This window comes from Protomyctophum bolini, assembly GCF_963924005.1.
Source record: "Protomyctophum bolini genome assembly, chromosome: 2".
Taxonomy (NCBI): domain Eukaryota; kingdom Metazoa; phylum Chordata; class Actinopteri; order Myctophiformes; family Myctophidae; genus Protomyctophum; species Protomyctophum bolini.
In genome coordinates this window covers 2627263-2644474 of record NC_137863.1, presented here as the reverse complement: position 1 = coordinate 2644474, position 17212 = coordinate 2627263, and the positions used below count along the sequence as shown (strand labels likewise).

The window sequence follows — 17212 nt, the reverse complement described above, 5'->3', positions numbered from 1 at the left end:
GTGATATTTAATAATGATCTACATTACATTACATTTACATACATGTATTTGTACAGCACTTTTCATGACATGAAGTTCAGCTCAGAGAGCTTTACAGAGCAATAAAAATCACACCTGTGTGAAGTGAGGGGTGCTCTCGTCGTCATACTGTACACCATCTCATTCCGGCCAATCACAATGTGCGTGCGTCCCCCCCCGTCCCCCCCCCCACCCAAATCCCATGAACAAGCACGGGACAAAGGCTGAGACACAGGCAATATGGACGCCACGGCGAAGGGGGACATCTGGTGGCCACGCAGGGAAGCACAACACTCCTGGTCCATCAACAGCATCACTTACTTCCTAACAGGAGAAGAAGAACAACACCGCTGCTGTGAATAACCATATCTGTGCAGAAACACGCATTCACATTTTACGGGGGCCAGTTTCAAATTGCAGCCGTCAGTAGGTGCCCTTTGTGGGCAGTTTTGAAGGAGTCAAGGGATTCGCATGTCTTAATGACCGTTGGTAGGGCGTCCCACATTTTGGTGGCATAGGAGCGAAAATAATTTAATCCCTTGCTTGTGCCGAATCTGGGTTGCACATGGTTTGTTGCACTCCCTCTGGTGTTGTGGGTGTGGACTTCGTTCACATTAAGGAAGTATCTAGACAGGTACATGGGTATCTTAGTGAAGTATTTAGACGGGTACATGGGTATCTTGGTGAAGTATTTAGACCGGTACATGGGTATCTTGGTGAAGTATTTAGACAGGTACATGGGTATCTTGGTGAAGTATTTAGACCGGTACATGGGTATCTTGGTGAAGTATTTAGACAGGTACATGGGTATCTTAGTGAAGTATTTAGACAGGTACATGGGTATCTTGGTGAAGTATTTAGACAGGTACATGGGTATCTTGGTGAAGTATTTAGACAGGTACATGGGTATCTTGGTGAAGTATTTAGACAGGTACATGGGTATCTTGGTGAAGTATTTAGACCGGTACATGGGTATCTTGGTGAAGTATTTAGACCGGTACATGGGTATCTTGGTGAAGTATTTAGACAGGTACATGGGTATCTTAGTGGTGTTGTGAATCTTGTGGACCAGACCCATTGCAAGATGCTCTACTCTGTCATCAACCCAAAGCCATTCCAGCCTGTCAAAGTGGACAGGGGTGAGGTGGGTTCGGGGAGTGAGGCCAAGTAGTAGCCTGACCAGTTTGTTTTGGGAAGTCTGGAGCCTTGTTTTAAGGGCTGATCGTACGTTAATAAATATGTACAGGTTCACAAAGGTTCTCATCAATCTGTAGATTAACATTGTAATGAAAGTGTGGGGCTCTTGGGAATCAAGAGGATGAATTATAATGATTCAAATAACACGGCCCGAAAAGCTCCATTCTCTTGTAACTTGTAAAAAAAAAACCCATTTAGGCCTGACGTCGAAATGTATAAAATGTCTTCTAAATTCTGACAGTTTTCTGAAATACCTATATGTTTCTGTATCAGTGGTGCTCAATATTTCATGTCAAGGACCCCAACAATTATATGTAATTGGCCGCCGACCCCCATCTGAAAATAATGTGTTGTTCCAGGGACCTCCCCAGAAGTTAAAATGTTCACTCTGTAATAATATATATTCAAAGATTCGAGGCACATTCTCACGATTTTTCAAAAAAGACCTACAAGTTCGTAGCTTGTAGATCTGCCATTTTTCAACAGCTAAAGTATACAGTAACATAATGCTTTAAAACACCACAAGGGGTTCCCGCCCCCGCCCCAAAATGGGTTAATTAAATGCAAATGACTTACAGATCTTTAAGGAGAGACTGCTCGTATTCCTGGAGAGCTTTGTGCAAAGTGTCTTTGGCTGTGCTGGAGGTCAGGAGAGCATAGATTGCCCTCATCTTGTCCTGAGTGGTGGGATTGGACATCACATTGCTGTAGCCCTCACTGTCTAGGATGTCCTTCTCAAAGAGTACATCTAGGATGGGACCCACGTTCCTCACCCTGTCGACCAGGAAACGCCGATGTTGGTCCACAAAGTGTTTCGCTGAAGTTAAGGAGGATTGAACGTTGAGTTGTTGGTTTTCATTTGACATAAAAATGGAAAGTGCCATATAGGAGCTAACAATTCTTATTCTAAAAATTGCAGTAAAGTGATACAGTTTGTGCTGGTAGTGTATATATATAGATATATACACACACAGTGTGTGTGCGTTATAGATATTGTTATAGATCGTTGCTGCAGAAATCTCTTATCTCCTTATTTAAACGTGTTTGTTCATGAATTAACGTCCTACTTGACCTCACTACAGCGTCACGCTAAAACATCCAAAGTAACAACAGATCTACAAGCTAGAGACTCACCTGGTATGGAAGTAACAACAGATCTACAAGCTAGAGACTCACCTGGTATGGAAGTAACAACAGATCTACAAGCTAGAGACTCACCCGGTATGGAAGCAGCCGCTCCTGTAGATTGTGCTGGTATGGAAGCAGCCGCTCCTGTAGATTGTGCTGGTATGGAAGCAGCCGCTCCTGTAGATTGTGCTGCAAGACATAAAAGTGTTCAAATTATGAACAGAAACGAACCATCGAGGCCCATCTCACCGCAGTGAAATAGCACGGACTGGCAAGTCCCGACATAAACCCCCACAATCCCTACGTGTTACACTACTACTGTTTAAGTCCCTACATAAACCCCCACAATCCCTACGTATTACACTACTACTGTTTAAGTCCCTACATAAACCCCCACAATCCCTACATGTTACACTACTACTGTTTAAGTCCCTGCCTACATAAACCCCCACAATCCCTACGTATTACACTACTACTGTTTAAGTCCCTACATAAACACCCACAATCCCTACATGTTACACTACTACTGTTTAAGTCCCTACATAAACCCCCACAATCCCTACATGTTACACTACTACTGTTTAAGTCCCTACATAAACACCCACAATCCCTACATGTTACACTACTACTGTTCAAGTCCCTACATAAACCCCCACAACCCCTACATGTTACACTACTACTGTTTAAGTCCCTACATAAACCCCCACAACCCCTACATGTTACACTACTACTGTTTAAGTCCCTACATAAACCCCCACAATCCCTACATGTTACACTACTACTGTTTAAGTCCCTACATAAACCCCCACAATCCCTACATGTTACACTACTACTGTTTAAGTCCCTACATAAACCCCCACAATCCCTACATGTTACACTACTACTGTTTAAGTCCCTACATAAACCCCCACAATCCCTACATGTTACACTACTACTGTTTAAGTCCCTACATAAACCCCCACAATCCCTACATGTTACACTACTACTGTTTAAGTCCCTACATAAACCCCCACAATCCCTACATGTTACACTACTACTGTTTAAGTCCCTACATAAACACCCACAATCCCTACATGTTACACTACTACTGTTTAAGTCCCTACATAAACCCCCACAATCCCTACATGTTACACTACTACTGTTTTGACCGCGACAGATTGCTATTTCACCGCGTGAGGGAGAGGGAGAGTGAGATCGGGTTTGACATGATTTACGATTCGGTTGCAACTCGACCGGGGCTGAGTCGGCTCTACCGAACTTCACAAAGTTCCATGCGACAACGGGCGCGCTTCAGCGTGCTCGGTGGTAGGTTGTTAAAAGGCCACCAGTAGGTCTGTGATATAAACTGGGGCTAGGCCATTTAGTGCTTTATAGGTTGTTAAAAGGCCACAGTAGGTCTGTGATATAAACTGGGGCTAGGCCATTCAGTGCTTTATAGGTTGTTAAAGGGATTTTAAAATGGATTCTGGATTTGATAGGGAGCCAGTGTAGTTCAGCCAGTACCGGTGTTATGTGTCTGCTCTGCGGTTTGTATTGGTGAGAATTCTAGCGGCTGTATTCTGTATTAATTGTAGTTTGTGAATAGAGGAACAGTTAAGGGTAGTGTACAGTCCATTACAGTAGTAAATGAGGAGATAGGGGCCCCTATGAGGAGGGGCCCCTATGAGGAGTATTTCAGTGTCAGTGTAATATGTACAGATTTGGGGGTTTTCCAGGTGTGTGTATTTGAATTGCCAATCTGTGCCATTTCACGGTATTTGGGTGAGACCGGCTTGCTACATCCCAAGGTTGAATGAAAGTCCATAACTTTACCTTCCAGGGTAATGTCTTGCTGCCAGACCGGGCCAGAGTCGGGGCTCAGTAATTTCATTTTGAAGTTTTCTGCATTGACGTCCATAGACACCAGGAACGTTGGATGGTAATTTGGTCCATAGTCTTCAAAATAAGGTGCATCCTGAAAACAGAGACCTTTTTAGTGATTTAGTGATTAGACAGTAGTGATTATAGTTGTATCCTAATGGTAGTAGTGCTACAGTAGTGATTATAGTTGTATACTAATGGTAGTATTGGTAGTAGTGCTTGCTAGGTAGTGATTGTAGCAGCAGTAATAATATTAGTATTGGTAGTCGAGTTGTAATAATAATAATAATAATAGCTTGAATTTATATAGCGCTTTTCATGAACCCAAGGACGCTTTACAAAAGTACCAACAACAATCAAAAACGACATGCCATAAGCCTGAGAGAATAAATGTATTTTGTAGTGGTTATACTAGTAATAATGTTAGTAGTGGCGAAGGAGTGAAAATAACAGTTTCCTTGACTCACACTGCTTTACCATACAATAAACAGACGACGTAGGTTTAATATGTACCTCAGGTTGTACTCTCTGAAGAACACACTGACAGACTGTAGGTTTAATACGTACCTCAGGTTGTACTCTCTGTGAAGGACACACTGACAGACTGTAGGTTTAATACGTACCTCAGGTTGTACTCTCTGTGAAGGACACACTGACAGACTGTAGGTTTAATACGTACCTCAGGTTGTACTCTCTGTGAAGGACACACTGACAGACTGTATAGGTTTAATACGTACCTCAGGTTGTACTCTCTGTGAAGGACACACTGACAGACTGTAGGTTTAATACGTACCTCAGGTTGTACTCTCTGTGAAGGACACACTGACAGACTGTAGGTTTAATACGTACCTCAGGTTGTACTCTCTGTGAAGGACACACTGACAGACTGTATAGGTTTAATACGTACCTCAGGTTGTACTCTCTGTGAAGGACACACTGACAGACTGTATAGGTTTAATACGTACCTCAGGTTGTACTCTCTGTGAAGGACACACTGACAGACTGTAGGTTTAATACGTACCTCAGGTTGTACTTTCTGTGAAGGACAATGCAGCACTGACAGACGGTAGCGTTGGTCTGGGATGAGAACACAGTTGGCGGTGACCGGCTCGATGCGTTGCTTGTTTTCATGAACTCCCTTCACCTATAATGACACCAACACAGTTTGATCAGATGGTTCACTCATAGTGGCCGGTATCAGGTATGTAGGCAGAGCTGACATTTCTCAGGAGCCAAATGAAATGACCCCCCCCTAAGCCAGTGGTTCCCAAAGTGGGCTCCGAGGACCCCTGGGGGTCCTTGAGGGAGTTCCAGGGGGTCCCCAGCTAAATGATAGTTAGGAACCAAATGGACCCTTATGGCTCTGTTAAATTAACATTGGTTTTACAATTCAAATTGGGGGTCCCAGAGTTAGAAATGCCATTAAATGGGGGGTCCGTAGGTACATTACTTAACGGATATATTTACCTCTCTGTAAGACACATTACTTAACAGATATATTTACCTCTCTGTAAGACACATTACTTAACAGATATATTTACCTCTCTGTAAGACACATTACTTAACAGATATATTTACCTCTCTGTAAGACACATTACTTAACAGATATATTTACCTCTCTGTAAGGCACATTACTTAACAGATATATTTACCTCTCTGTAAGACACATTACTTAACAGATATATTTACCTCTCTGTAAGACACATTACTTAACAGATATATTTACCTCTCTGTAAGGCACATTACTTAACAGATATATTTACCTCTCTGTAAGACACATTACTTAACAGATATATTTACCTCTCTGTAAGGCACATTACTTAACAGATATATTTACCTCTCTGTAAGACACATTACTTAACAGATATATTTACCTCTCCGTAAGGCACATTACTTAACAGATATATTTACCTCTCTGTAAGACACATTACTTAACAGATATATTTACCTCTCTGTAAGGCACATTACTGGGCAGCAGTAACACACTCAGAGTCATCGTCCTCCGTATCGGTGACTCTTGACGGAACAGCAACACCTGAGCATGTTTTGGTGTGGGTTGAAAGTAGCTCAAGACTCTTTTCAGGAGCCCAAAGAGAGACAGATGGTTCACATTTACAACCACATGAGTCTGGGTCACTCTCTGCGGTTGTAAGAGTTCCAGACCCTCGTCTGTGATGTGGGCCACGGACAGATCACCTGTGGGGGAAATAACGTTATAGATTCCACTCCATGTAAACCAAATCTGAACACAATGTCTAAACCACTTCACCCTCCGCTAAGCCCCACCCACTCCACTCTGTGCTTCTCACTCATTGACTTACTATTTCTCCAAATGAACAATATATAATTTTAGTAGCAATTAAGAGCTTCAAAATGTCTTCTAAATCTAGTCAACCAGGCCTGCAGTAGGCTATGAACTGGAACATTTCAATCTAGATATAGATATAGACACCAGGTGGCTGTTAGCTTTGTTCGCGCCATGCCCGTCCGCACAACTTCTCGTCTTTGCATTGACTTTGTATGTAATCACGCCGCTCTGACCATCCAAGTCTCAACAGTGACTCACCAGGTGTGATGTCACAGTGTGGCAGGTGTAGCTGACTCACCAGGTGTGATGTCACAGTTTGGCAGGTGTAGCTATAACCCACCAGGTGTGATGTCACAGTGTGGCAGGTGTAGCTGACTCAACTGGTGTGATGTCACAGTGTGGCAGGTGTAGCTGACTCACCAGGTGTGACGTCACAGTGTGGCAGGTGTAGCTGACTCAACTGGTGTGATGTCACAGTGTGGCAGGTGTAGCTGACTCACCAGGTGTGATGTCACAGTGTGGCAGGTGTAGCTGACTCACCTGGTGTGATGTCACAGTGTGGCAGGTGTAGCTGACTCAACTGGTGTGATGTCACAGTGTGGCAGGTGTAGCTGACTCACCAGGTGTGACGTCACAGTGTGGCAGGTGTAGCTGGCGGACAGACTTCTGAGGACACTGGATGTCAAACAGAGGACCTGCAGGAGTCCTTCCTGCTGGCTGGAACCATCTCTCCTCCCACTGAACAGTCCTGTAGAGGACCTCTCCTTCGCCTGTCGTTTCAAACACCAACGCTGTCTCGCTGCACTGGAACAGCCCGGACCTGGCGAACTTGAACCTGTGACCGGTGGTGAAAAAACAAGTAATAAGTGAAAGTATAAACACTGCAATGTAGACGTACTCCGTTACAAGTAGAAGTCCCGTATTCAAAATGTACTCGAGTGAAAGTACAAAAGTATTGGCATACTCAAAGTACTCTCTAAAATCTTATGACATTTAGTCGACTAAAACTAGACTAACGCTAAGACATTCCAGGTGACTAAAACTGAAATATAAATGTGCTGCCAAAAACAACAGTGGTTGACTGTCCTGTGTTTAGGATAACTGACCTGTACTGATTGGTTGACTAGGATAACTGACCTGTACTGATTGGTTGACTAGGATAACTGACCTGTACTGATTGGTTGACTAGGATAACTGACCTGTACTGATTGGTTGACTAGGATAACTGACCTGTACTGATTGGTTGACTAGGATAACTGACCTGTACTGATTGGTTGACTAGGATAACTGACCTGTACTGATTGGTTGACTAGGATAACTCACCTGTAGTGATTGGTTGACTAGGATAACTGACCTGTACTGATTGGTTGACTAGGATAACTGACCTGTACTGATTGGTTGAATAGGATAACTGACCTGCACTGATTGGTTGACTATAGGATAACTCACCTGTACTGATTGGTCGACTGCTCTGCGTGCACACTGGGTTCAAAATGGCTCTGAAAGACACAACAAAGCAGACAGGAAACGATCAGTGTCTTTCCTGGTGTTCAGTCACTGTGATTATTGTGCAGAGCAGATGGTTCTGTCCTCACTGTGTCCATGTTGGAATGATGGAGTCTAGAGGGTTCTGTCCTCACTGTGTCCATGTTGGAATGATGGAGTCTAGAGGGTTCTGTCCTCACTGTGTCCATGTTGGAATGATGGAGTCTAGAGGGCTCTGTCCTCACTATGTCCATGTTGGAATGATGGAGTCTAGAGGGTTCTGTACTCACTATGTCCATGTTGGAATGATGGAGTCTAGAGGGTTCTGTCCTCACTGTGTCCATGTTGGAATGATGGAGTCTAGAGGGTTCTGTCCTCACTATGTCCATGTTGGAATGATGGAGTCTAGAGGGTTCTGTACTCACTATGTCCATGTTGGAATGATGGAGTCTAGAGGGTTCTGTACTCACTATGTCCATGTTGGAATGATGGAGTCTAGAGGGTTCTGTCTTCACTGTGTCCATGTTGGAATGATGGAGTCTAGAGGGTTCTGTCCTCACTATGTCCATGTTGGAATGATGGAGTCTAGAGGGTTCTGTCCTCACTGTGTCCATGTTGGAATGATGGAGTCTAGAGGGTTCTTTTTTTTTAAATATATTTTTCATCCCACGATTTTGTAACCCATTTTTCACCCCTGTGCCAATCATCTACTGTGATCCTGGGCTCTACACACCCTCCACCAACCTGGGGAGAGCAACGGACTTAACTCATGCTCCCTTCATGCCTGAGTGTCCAAGTTGCTCCTTTACACCTGACAGGGGGGAGTTTCCCTGGTTGGACGTAGCGCGTGGAAGGAACACGTTATTCCAACCAGTTCCTTTCCCCTCCATCAGGCGCCCCGGCTGGCCAGGGGGAGGCAGTTTAGAGACCAGGATTACTGCATGTTTTTGTGAGGGTATCTACCCTAGGGGACACGGGGAGAACATGTGAGGTATACCCTAGGGGACACAGGGAGAACATGTTAGGGTACCTACCCTAGGGGACACGGGGAGAACATGTGAGGGTACCTACCCTAGGGGACACGGGGAGAACATGTGAGGGTACCTACCCTAGGGGACACGGGGAGAACATGCAAACTCCACACAGAAAGGCCCTTTCGCCCTCCCCGCCTTCGGGTATGGGCACTGATGACGCGGAGGAGGAAACACGTCGCCAGCACCCATAGTGCCCCCAGCGGGAATCGAACCCAGGACCTTCTAGCTGTGAGGCGACAGCACTACCAACTGTGCCACCGTGCCCCGAGTCTAGAGGGTTCTGTCCTCACTGTGTCCATGTTGGAATGATGGAGTCTAGAGGGTTCTGTACTCACTATGTCCATGTTGGAATGATGGAGTCTAGAGGGTTCTGTCCTCACTGTGTCCATGTTGGAATGATGGAGTCTAGAGGGTTCTGTCCTCACCATGTCCATGTTGGAATGATGGAGTCTAGAGACGCGCGCACACGCACGCACGCACACACACACACACACACACAATAAAATTATAGATTCCAACTTTGAGTGACAATGCTGTGTGTGTGTGTGTGTGTGTGTGTGTGTGTGTGTGTGTGTGTGTGTGTGTGTGTGTGTGTGTGTGTGTGTGTGTGTGTTATTATTTCGGGGTTCCTCAATTCAATTCATTAATAAATATGTACAGGTTCACAAAGGTTCTCATTAATCTGTAGATTAACATTGGAGGATGAATTATAATGATTCAAATGGCCCGGAAAGCTCCATTCTCTTGTAACTTGTTAAAAAAATTAACCCATTTAGGCCTGACGTCGAAATGTATAAAATGTCTTCTAAATTCTGACAGTTTTCTGAAATACCTATATATTTCTGTATCAGTGGTGCTCAATATTTCATGTCAAGGACCCCAACAATTATATGTAATTGGCCGCCGACCCCCATCTGAAAATAATATGTTGTTCCAGCTCGTGCTCTGTACATCCGATAGCGTTGTTATTAACCCATTCTGACCTGAGATCAGATTCTAAAAATGTCTTCTATATCCTCACAGTTTTCCATTCTGACCTGAGATCAGATTCTAAAAATGTCTTCTATATCCTGACAGTTTTCCATTCTGACCTGAGATCAGATTCTAAAAATGTCTTCTATATCCTCACAGTTTTCCATTCTGACCTGAGATCAGATTCTAAAAATGTCTTCTATATCCTGACAGTTTTCCATTCTGACCTGAGATCAGATTCTAAAAATGTCTTCTATATCCTCACAGTTTTCCATTCTGACCTGAGATCAGATTCTATAAATGTCTTCTATATCCTCACAGTTTTCCATTCTGACCTGAGATCAGATTCTAAAAATGTCTTCTATGTCAGTTGCTCTTCGCTCTTTCAAAAATAGCAGACCTACAAGCTCGTAGCGCGCCACTCGGTGGTGCGCTACGAGCTTGTAGGTCTGCTATTTTTCAATAGCTAAAGCACGACATGATGCTAACACCACAATGGGTTAAAGTAAGTGCGTATGATAGCAGTAAACTAACATGAAGTAAAAAGTAAGGCTACAAGATGTTAAAAAGTGGTCGGTTTTGGACGAGCTGCTGTCAGACGTCACCGAACGCTCGCGCATGCGCTACACAGCTATGATTATTTTATAAATATGATTATTATGTGGGGTCCTCAATTCAAATATGATTATTATGGCAGGTCCCCAGTTCAAATATGATTATTTTGGGGGTCCTCAGTTCAAATATGATTATTTTGGGGGTCCTCAGTTCAAATATGATTATTATGGCAGGTCCCCAGTTGAAATTAAATCACACTGTGGAGACTTTAAGACATTCTGCCCCCTGGTGGTTGAACTATTTTGGGGGTCCCCAGTTCAAAAATGATTATTTTGGGGGTCCCCAGTTAAAATATGATTATTTCGGGGTTCCTCAATTCAAATATGATTATTTTGGGTTTCCTCAATTCAATTCATTAATAAATATGTACAGGTTCACAAAGGTTCTCATTAATCTGTAGATTAACATTGGAGGATGAATTATAATGATTCAAATGGCCCGGAAAGCTCCATTCTCTTGTAACTTGTTAAAAAGATTAACCCATTTAGGCCTGACGTCGAAATGTATAAAATGTCTTCTAAATTCTGACAGTTTTCTGAAATACCTATATGTTTCTGTATCAGTGGTGCTCAATATTTCATGTCAAGGACCCCAACAATTATATGTAATTGGCCGCCGACCCCCATCTGAAAATAATATGTTGTTCCAGCTCGTGCTCTGTACATCCGATAGCGTTGTTATTAACCCATTCTGACCTGAGATCAGATTCTAAAAATGTCTTCTATATCCTGACAGTTTTCCATTCTGACCTGAGATCAGATTCTAAAAATGTCTTCAGTTGCTCTTCACTCTTTCAAAAATAGCAGACCTACAAGCTCGTAGCGCGCCACTCGGTGGTGCGCTACGAGCTTGTAGGTCTGCTATTTTTCAATAGCTAAAGCACGACATGATGCTAACACCAAAATGGGTTCCCGCCCAAAATGGGTTAAAGTAAGTGCGTATGATAGCAGTAAACTAACATGAAGTAAAAAGTAAGGCTAAAAGATGTTAAAAAGTGGTCGGTTTTGGACGAGCTGCTGTCAGACGTCACCGAACGCTCGCGCATGCGCTATATACACAGCTATGATTATTTTATAAATATGATTATTTTGGGGGTCCTCAATTCAAATATGATTATTATGGCAGGTCCCCAGTTCAAATATGATTATTTTGGGGGTCCTTAGATCAAATATGATTATTTTGGGGGTCCTCAGTTCAAATATGATTATTTTGGGGGTCCCCAGTTCAAATATGATTATTATGGCATGTTCCCAGTTCAAATATGATTATTATGGCAGGTCCCCAGTTCAAATATGATTATTATGGCAGGTCCCCAGTTCAAATATGATTATTTTGGGGGTCCTCAGTTCAAATATGATTATTTTGGGGGTCCTCAGTTGAAATTAAATCACACTGTGGAGACTTTAAGACATTCTGCCCCCTGGTGGTTGGACTCTAACACTTCACCCGACAGTGACGATCTTCTTTATTACATTTTAATTGTATTGAGTCTTAATTTAGTCGACTAAGACTAGACTAAGACTAAATAATGTACAAATGACTAAAATAGGACTACAATTAAATGTGTGTCCATTATACTTACTGCTCACACAGACACGCTGAGGAGGAGCAGAGGGAGGACCAGAACCAGAACCCAGCATAGAGAGGTCCAGTGGACCTGGTCTGGAATTACGTGTGTGTGTGTGTGTGTGTGTGTGTGTGTGTGTTACCTGTTACGTGTGTGTTACGTGTGTGTGTGTGTGTGTGTGTGTGTTACGTGTGTGTGTGTGTGTGTGTGTGTGTGTGTGTGTGTGTGTGTGTTTTACGTGTGTGTGTGTGTGTGTGTGTGTGTGTTACGTGTGTGTGTGTGTGTTACGTGTGTGTGTGTGTGTTACGTGTGTGTTACGTGTGTGTGGGTTACGTGTGTGTGTGTGTTACGTGTGTGTGTGTTACGTGTGTGTGTGTGTGTGTGTGTGTTACGTGTGTGTGTGTGTGTGTGTGTGCTACGTGTGTGTTACGTGTGTGTGTGTGGACGTGGTCTGGAATTAAATGTGTGTGTGTCCATTATACTTACTGCTCACACAGACACGCTGAGGCAGGGGGGGGGTAGGAGGAGGACCAGATCCCAAACCCAGCATAGAGAGGTCCAGTGGACCTGGTCTGGAAGGTGTACAGGTGTCTCAGTGAGTCAGAGCACACTGTGTAGAAGGACAGAGTCCCAGCGGGACGGTCCACATACACGGATACTCTGTTGGAGCCTTCAGAGGGACTGAGAGGGAGGAAAGTCGTCTGTCCGTTGTGGTAGACAGAGTAACTGGAACCATAAATACCATCATAGTCCAGACTCCAGGACTTATCATTCCCTCCAAACAAACAGTCATCACCATCTCCTTTCCTGCTGATTGTTCCGTCAGCCACTGCTATACGAACCCGTCCACTGCACTCTACCTCCCAGGAACAGCGTCCAGTCACACTCTGTGAACTCAGAACTTGTTTAGGGACATCAAACCTGTCTGGGTGATCAGGAGGACGCTGACCCCCTGACCTCTGTGACCCCCCTGTGACCTTCCTGTTGTCCTCAGACAGAGAGAGGTCACAGTGTGCTGTGTTTGAGTCCAGTGTGAGACGCTGGAAATCTGATGAGAAAACAACACAGTAAACATTAAATACATCATTCACTGACTGACACCGACATGCACGCACACGCACCCACACACACACACACACGCACCCGCACCCGCACACACACACACACACACACACACACACACACACACACACACACACACACACACACACACACACACACACACACACACACACACACACACACAGACAGACAGACAGACACAGACAGACACACACACCCGCACGCACACACACACACACACACACACACACAGACTGATCTACAAACTCACTGCAGTGTTAATACAGATTTAGTCCTATTTCAGTCATTTGTACATTATTTAGTCTTAGTCTAGTCTTAGTCGACTAAATTAAGACTCAATACAATTCAAATGTAATAAAGAAGATCGTCACTGTCCAACCACCAGGGGGCAGAATGTCTTAAAGTCTCCACCAGGGGGCAGAATGTCTCTGCACCCCTGGGCAGAGACATTCTGCAGTGTGATTTTATTTGAACTTGAGACCCCCAAAATAATCATATTTGAACTGAGGACCCCCAAAATAATCATATTTGAACTGAGGACCCCCCAAAATAATCATATTTGAACTGGATACCCCCAAAATAATCATATTTAAACTGAGGACCCCCCAAAATAATCATATTTGAACTGAGGACCCCCAAAATAATCATATTTGAACTGGAGACCCCCAAAATAATCATATTTGAACTGGAGACCCCCCAAAATAATCATATTCGAACTGGAGACCCCCAAAATAATCATATTTGAACGGAGGACCCCCCCAAAATAATCAACATTGACAAGCACTTGGAATTGTAGGCATTCCATTTAGTTTGAGGCATTGTGAGCTTGTAGATCTGCTATTTCCACAATATTTTCCACTTTCTTACACTATTTGACATTTTTGGCCAATTTGGCCATCTGGGGACCCCCCACAATAATCTGGAGATAATAATCTCTCTGTGTACCTGTCTGTCTGTGTGTACCTGTCTGTCTCTCTGTGTACCTGTCTGTCTCTCTGTGTACCTGTCTGTCTGTGTGTACCTGTCTGTCTCTCTGTGTACCTGTCTGTCTCTCTGTGTACCTGTCTGTCTCTCTGTGTACCTGTCTGTCTGTGTGTACCTGTCTGTCTGTGTGTACCTGTCTGTCTCTCTGTGTACCTGTCTGTCTGTGTGTACCTGTCTGTCTCTCTGTGTACCTGTCTGTCTGTGTGTACCTGTCTGTCTCTCTGTGTACCTGTCTGTCTGTGTGTACCTGTCTGTCTCTCTGTGTACCTGTCTGTCTGTGTGTACCTGTCTGTCTCTCTGTGTACCTGTCTGTCTCTCTCTTCCCTTCCCCAAAATAATCAAAGTACAGTACAGAGCACAGTACACTACAATACAGTACAGAGCACAGTGCAGTACAATACAGTACAGAGCACAGTACACTACAATACAGTACAGAGCACAGTACACTACAATACAGTACAGAGCACAGTACACTACAATACAGTACAGAGCACAGTGCAGTACAGTAACTATAACAGTAAATGTATAGTTGCACCGCTCAGTTCACACAGGTGTGATTTATATTTCCGGTTGTCTTGTATGGTGTTAAATGGAGCGTGGAACCATGCCAATGATCGACACGGGAGATCACTTGTGACTTTCAAACCAAAACGAGATCCACCTGTGATCTGCACACATCACGGCTCTGCACCACCTTTCATGCATCGCACGTCAGAACTGAACTTATGCCAATATAGACGAAATACATGTTGTTTACGACCAGGTTAGTGAATGAGGCCCATTGTTTCTGTCAGACCACATGACCTCATCTTGATGGTGTTAAGGACCAGGCCAAGAGCAGAGAGTAGAGAGCACAAGAGTTTTCAGGACAACATCAACTAAGTATACAGTGTATAAAATGTTAATGTAGACACAGATACTCACGTTTTGTAATGAGTTGACTCAGTTGAGGATTAGTAAGCCAATCTTCTCCTCCATGTTTGACTCTGTAGGAAGTAGAACAACAATGCATCAATGTCTGACTGTCTAACACAACGTCTCCACTAGCTGACACTACAGTGTTGCACTCTGTAGGAAGTAGAACAACAATGCATCAATGTCTGACTGTCTAACACAACGTCTCCACTAGCTGACACTACAGTGTTTCACTCTGTAGGAAGTAGAACAACAATGCATCAATGTCTGACTGTCTAACACAACGTCTCCACTAGCTGACACTACAGTGTTTCACTCTGTAGGAAGTAGAACAACAATGCATCAATGTCTAACTGTCTAACACAACGTCTCCACTAGCTGACACTACAGTGTTTCACTCTGTAGGAAGTAGAACAACAATGCATCAATGTCTAACTGTCTAACACAACGTCTCCACTAGCTGACACTACAGTGTTTCTCCTGTCATTATCTTGGCCCTGCAGCTCATCCAGACATACTCACTGCTGCCCAGTTTGGATCTCATCACCTCCTCAGACTCCACCTTAACCCCTATAGCACTCCACTGTCCTTTTATACCTTTGAGGCACTGCATTGTGTTGTTGTTCTTCTCATGATTTGTGACTTTGGGCTGTATCGTATCCCATGCCTTACCCGCAAGCATTAAACACTTTACGTGAATTACTCATTTAGGAGCTTCCACTATGCGTAAACGTTATCTTGCGGCCACACAACCCACTATACATGTTTGCGGCTGGAGGTGTGTCTGTACGCGTGTTGATGCGCCTTCCCTATATTTGCTTATGCATACAGGTTTAGGACAACGGAAATCGTCTCTTCAAACCACCCGTAATGTGAACACACACAACAACCCTCTGTATCTAATTTAAATGTATTCCAAGGCAGCACGCGTTGCTCTTCCATAAGGTTCACTCCAGGTATAATGGATTATGGTACCTGGCACACTGATTGGTTTAGGTTGCGTAACGCCCAAACCACACCTATGCATAATGTAACGGGTAGCGGAGGTGTTTTAAGGATTTAGCCATTCATAAGATAGCTAATTTAATGGGGGAACGCCTCTTACACAATGCTAAATCCCCAAATTACGGAGAAAGTGCCCCTGACGCAAGATAGGGCCCTTTGTGTCAGAGATACACTGTTAAGGGAAACACTGCACTGTCCAACATGGACACAGCCCAAGTCTACTCACTGTCCAACATGGACACAGCCCAAGTCTACTCACTGTCCAACATGGACACAGCCCAAGTCTACTCACTGTCCAACATGGACACAGCCCAAGTCTACTCACTGTCCAACATGGACACAGCCCAAGTCTACTCACTTGCAGTTCTCCAGAACTGAATCATTCACCACGTTGAGGCTCAGGTCCAACTCTCTTAGGGAGGGATTAGAGCTTACAGCTGAGGCCAGAGCTTCACAGCATCTCTCTGACAGGAAGCAGTGAGCCAGTCTGAAACACCAGATTAAAACATACATAAATAAATGAATGAATTCATTAATAAATGTTTAATTCGCCGTTTTTTAATAATTATAAAATATCGGATTTGTCGTGGACATATTATTAACCCATTTTGGGCGGGAACCCATTTTGGTGTTAGCATCGTGTCGTGCTTTAGCTATTGAAAAATAACAGATCTACAAGCTCATAGCGCGCCACCGAGTGGCGCGCTATGAGCTTGTAGGTCTGCCTTTTTTTTTTAATCGAAGAGCGACTGACATAAAAGAAATGTTTAGAATCTGATCTCAGGTCAGAATGAAAACTGTCAGGATGCAGAACACATTTTTAGAATCTGATCTCAGGTCAGAATGAAAACTGTCAGGATGTAGAAGACATTTTTAGAAACTGATCTCAGGTCAGAATGGGTTAAGAAACTTGATAACTGTGGCGTAGCTACAGCGGGTCGCAAGACAAAAATAGCAGATCTACAAACTCCTCAACGCGTTGTGAGAAACGCTGTTATATGATGAAGTAGCCGATACATTCGCCTTAAAGAGATTTTACAC

The 17212-nt window shown here is 43.8% G+C and overlaps 1 protein-coding gene and 1 long non-coding RNA gene across 2 annotated transcripts; both read right to left on the bottom strand.

Annotated features, from left to right (window-relative positions):
- Positions 1–239: 239 nt before the first annotated feature.
- Positions 240–8032, bottom strand: LOC308335002 (apoptosis-associated speck-like protein containing a CARD). The gene is made up of 8 exons (XM_080791932.1): positions 7961–8032; positions 7132–7346; positions 6152–6399; positions 5225–5347; positions 4156–4297; positions 2434–2532; positions 1792–2032; positions 240–342 (listed from the first exon to the last, which is right to left on the bottom strand). The coding sequence occupies exons 3-8, from the start codon at positions 6197–6199 to the stop codon at positions 336–338; spliced, it is 660 nt and encodes a 219-aa protein (XP_080648058.1). The 5' UTR covers positions 6200–6399; positions 7132–7346; positions 7961–8032; the 3' UTR covers positions 240–335.
- Positions 8033–12902: 4870 nt separating this feature from the next.
- Positions 12903–16636, bottom strand: LOC308335040. The gene is made up of 3 exons (XR_013965960.1): positions 16530–16636; positions 15176–15237; positions 12903–13232 (listed from the first exon to the last, which is right to left on the bottom strand). It is a non-coding gene; the product is annotated as an uncharacterized lncRNA (long non-coding RNA).
- Positions 16637–17212: the final 576 nt, after the last annotated feature.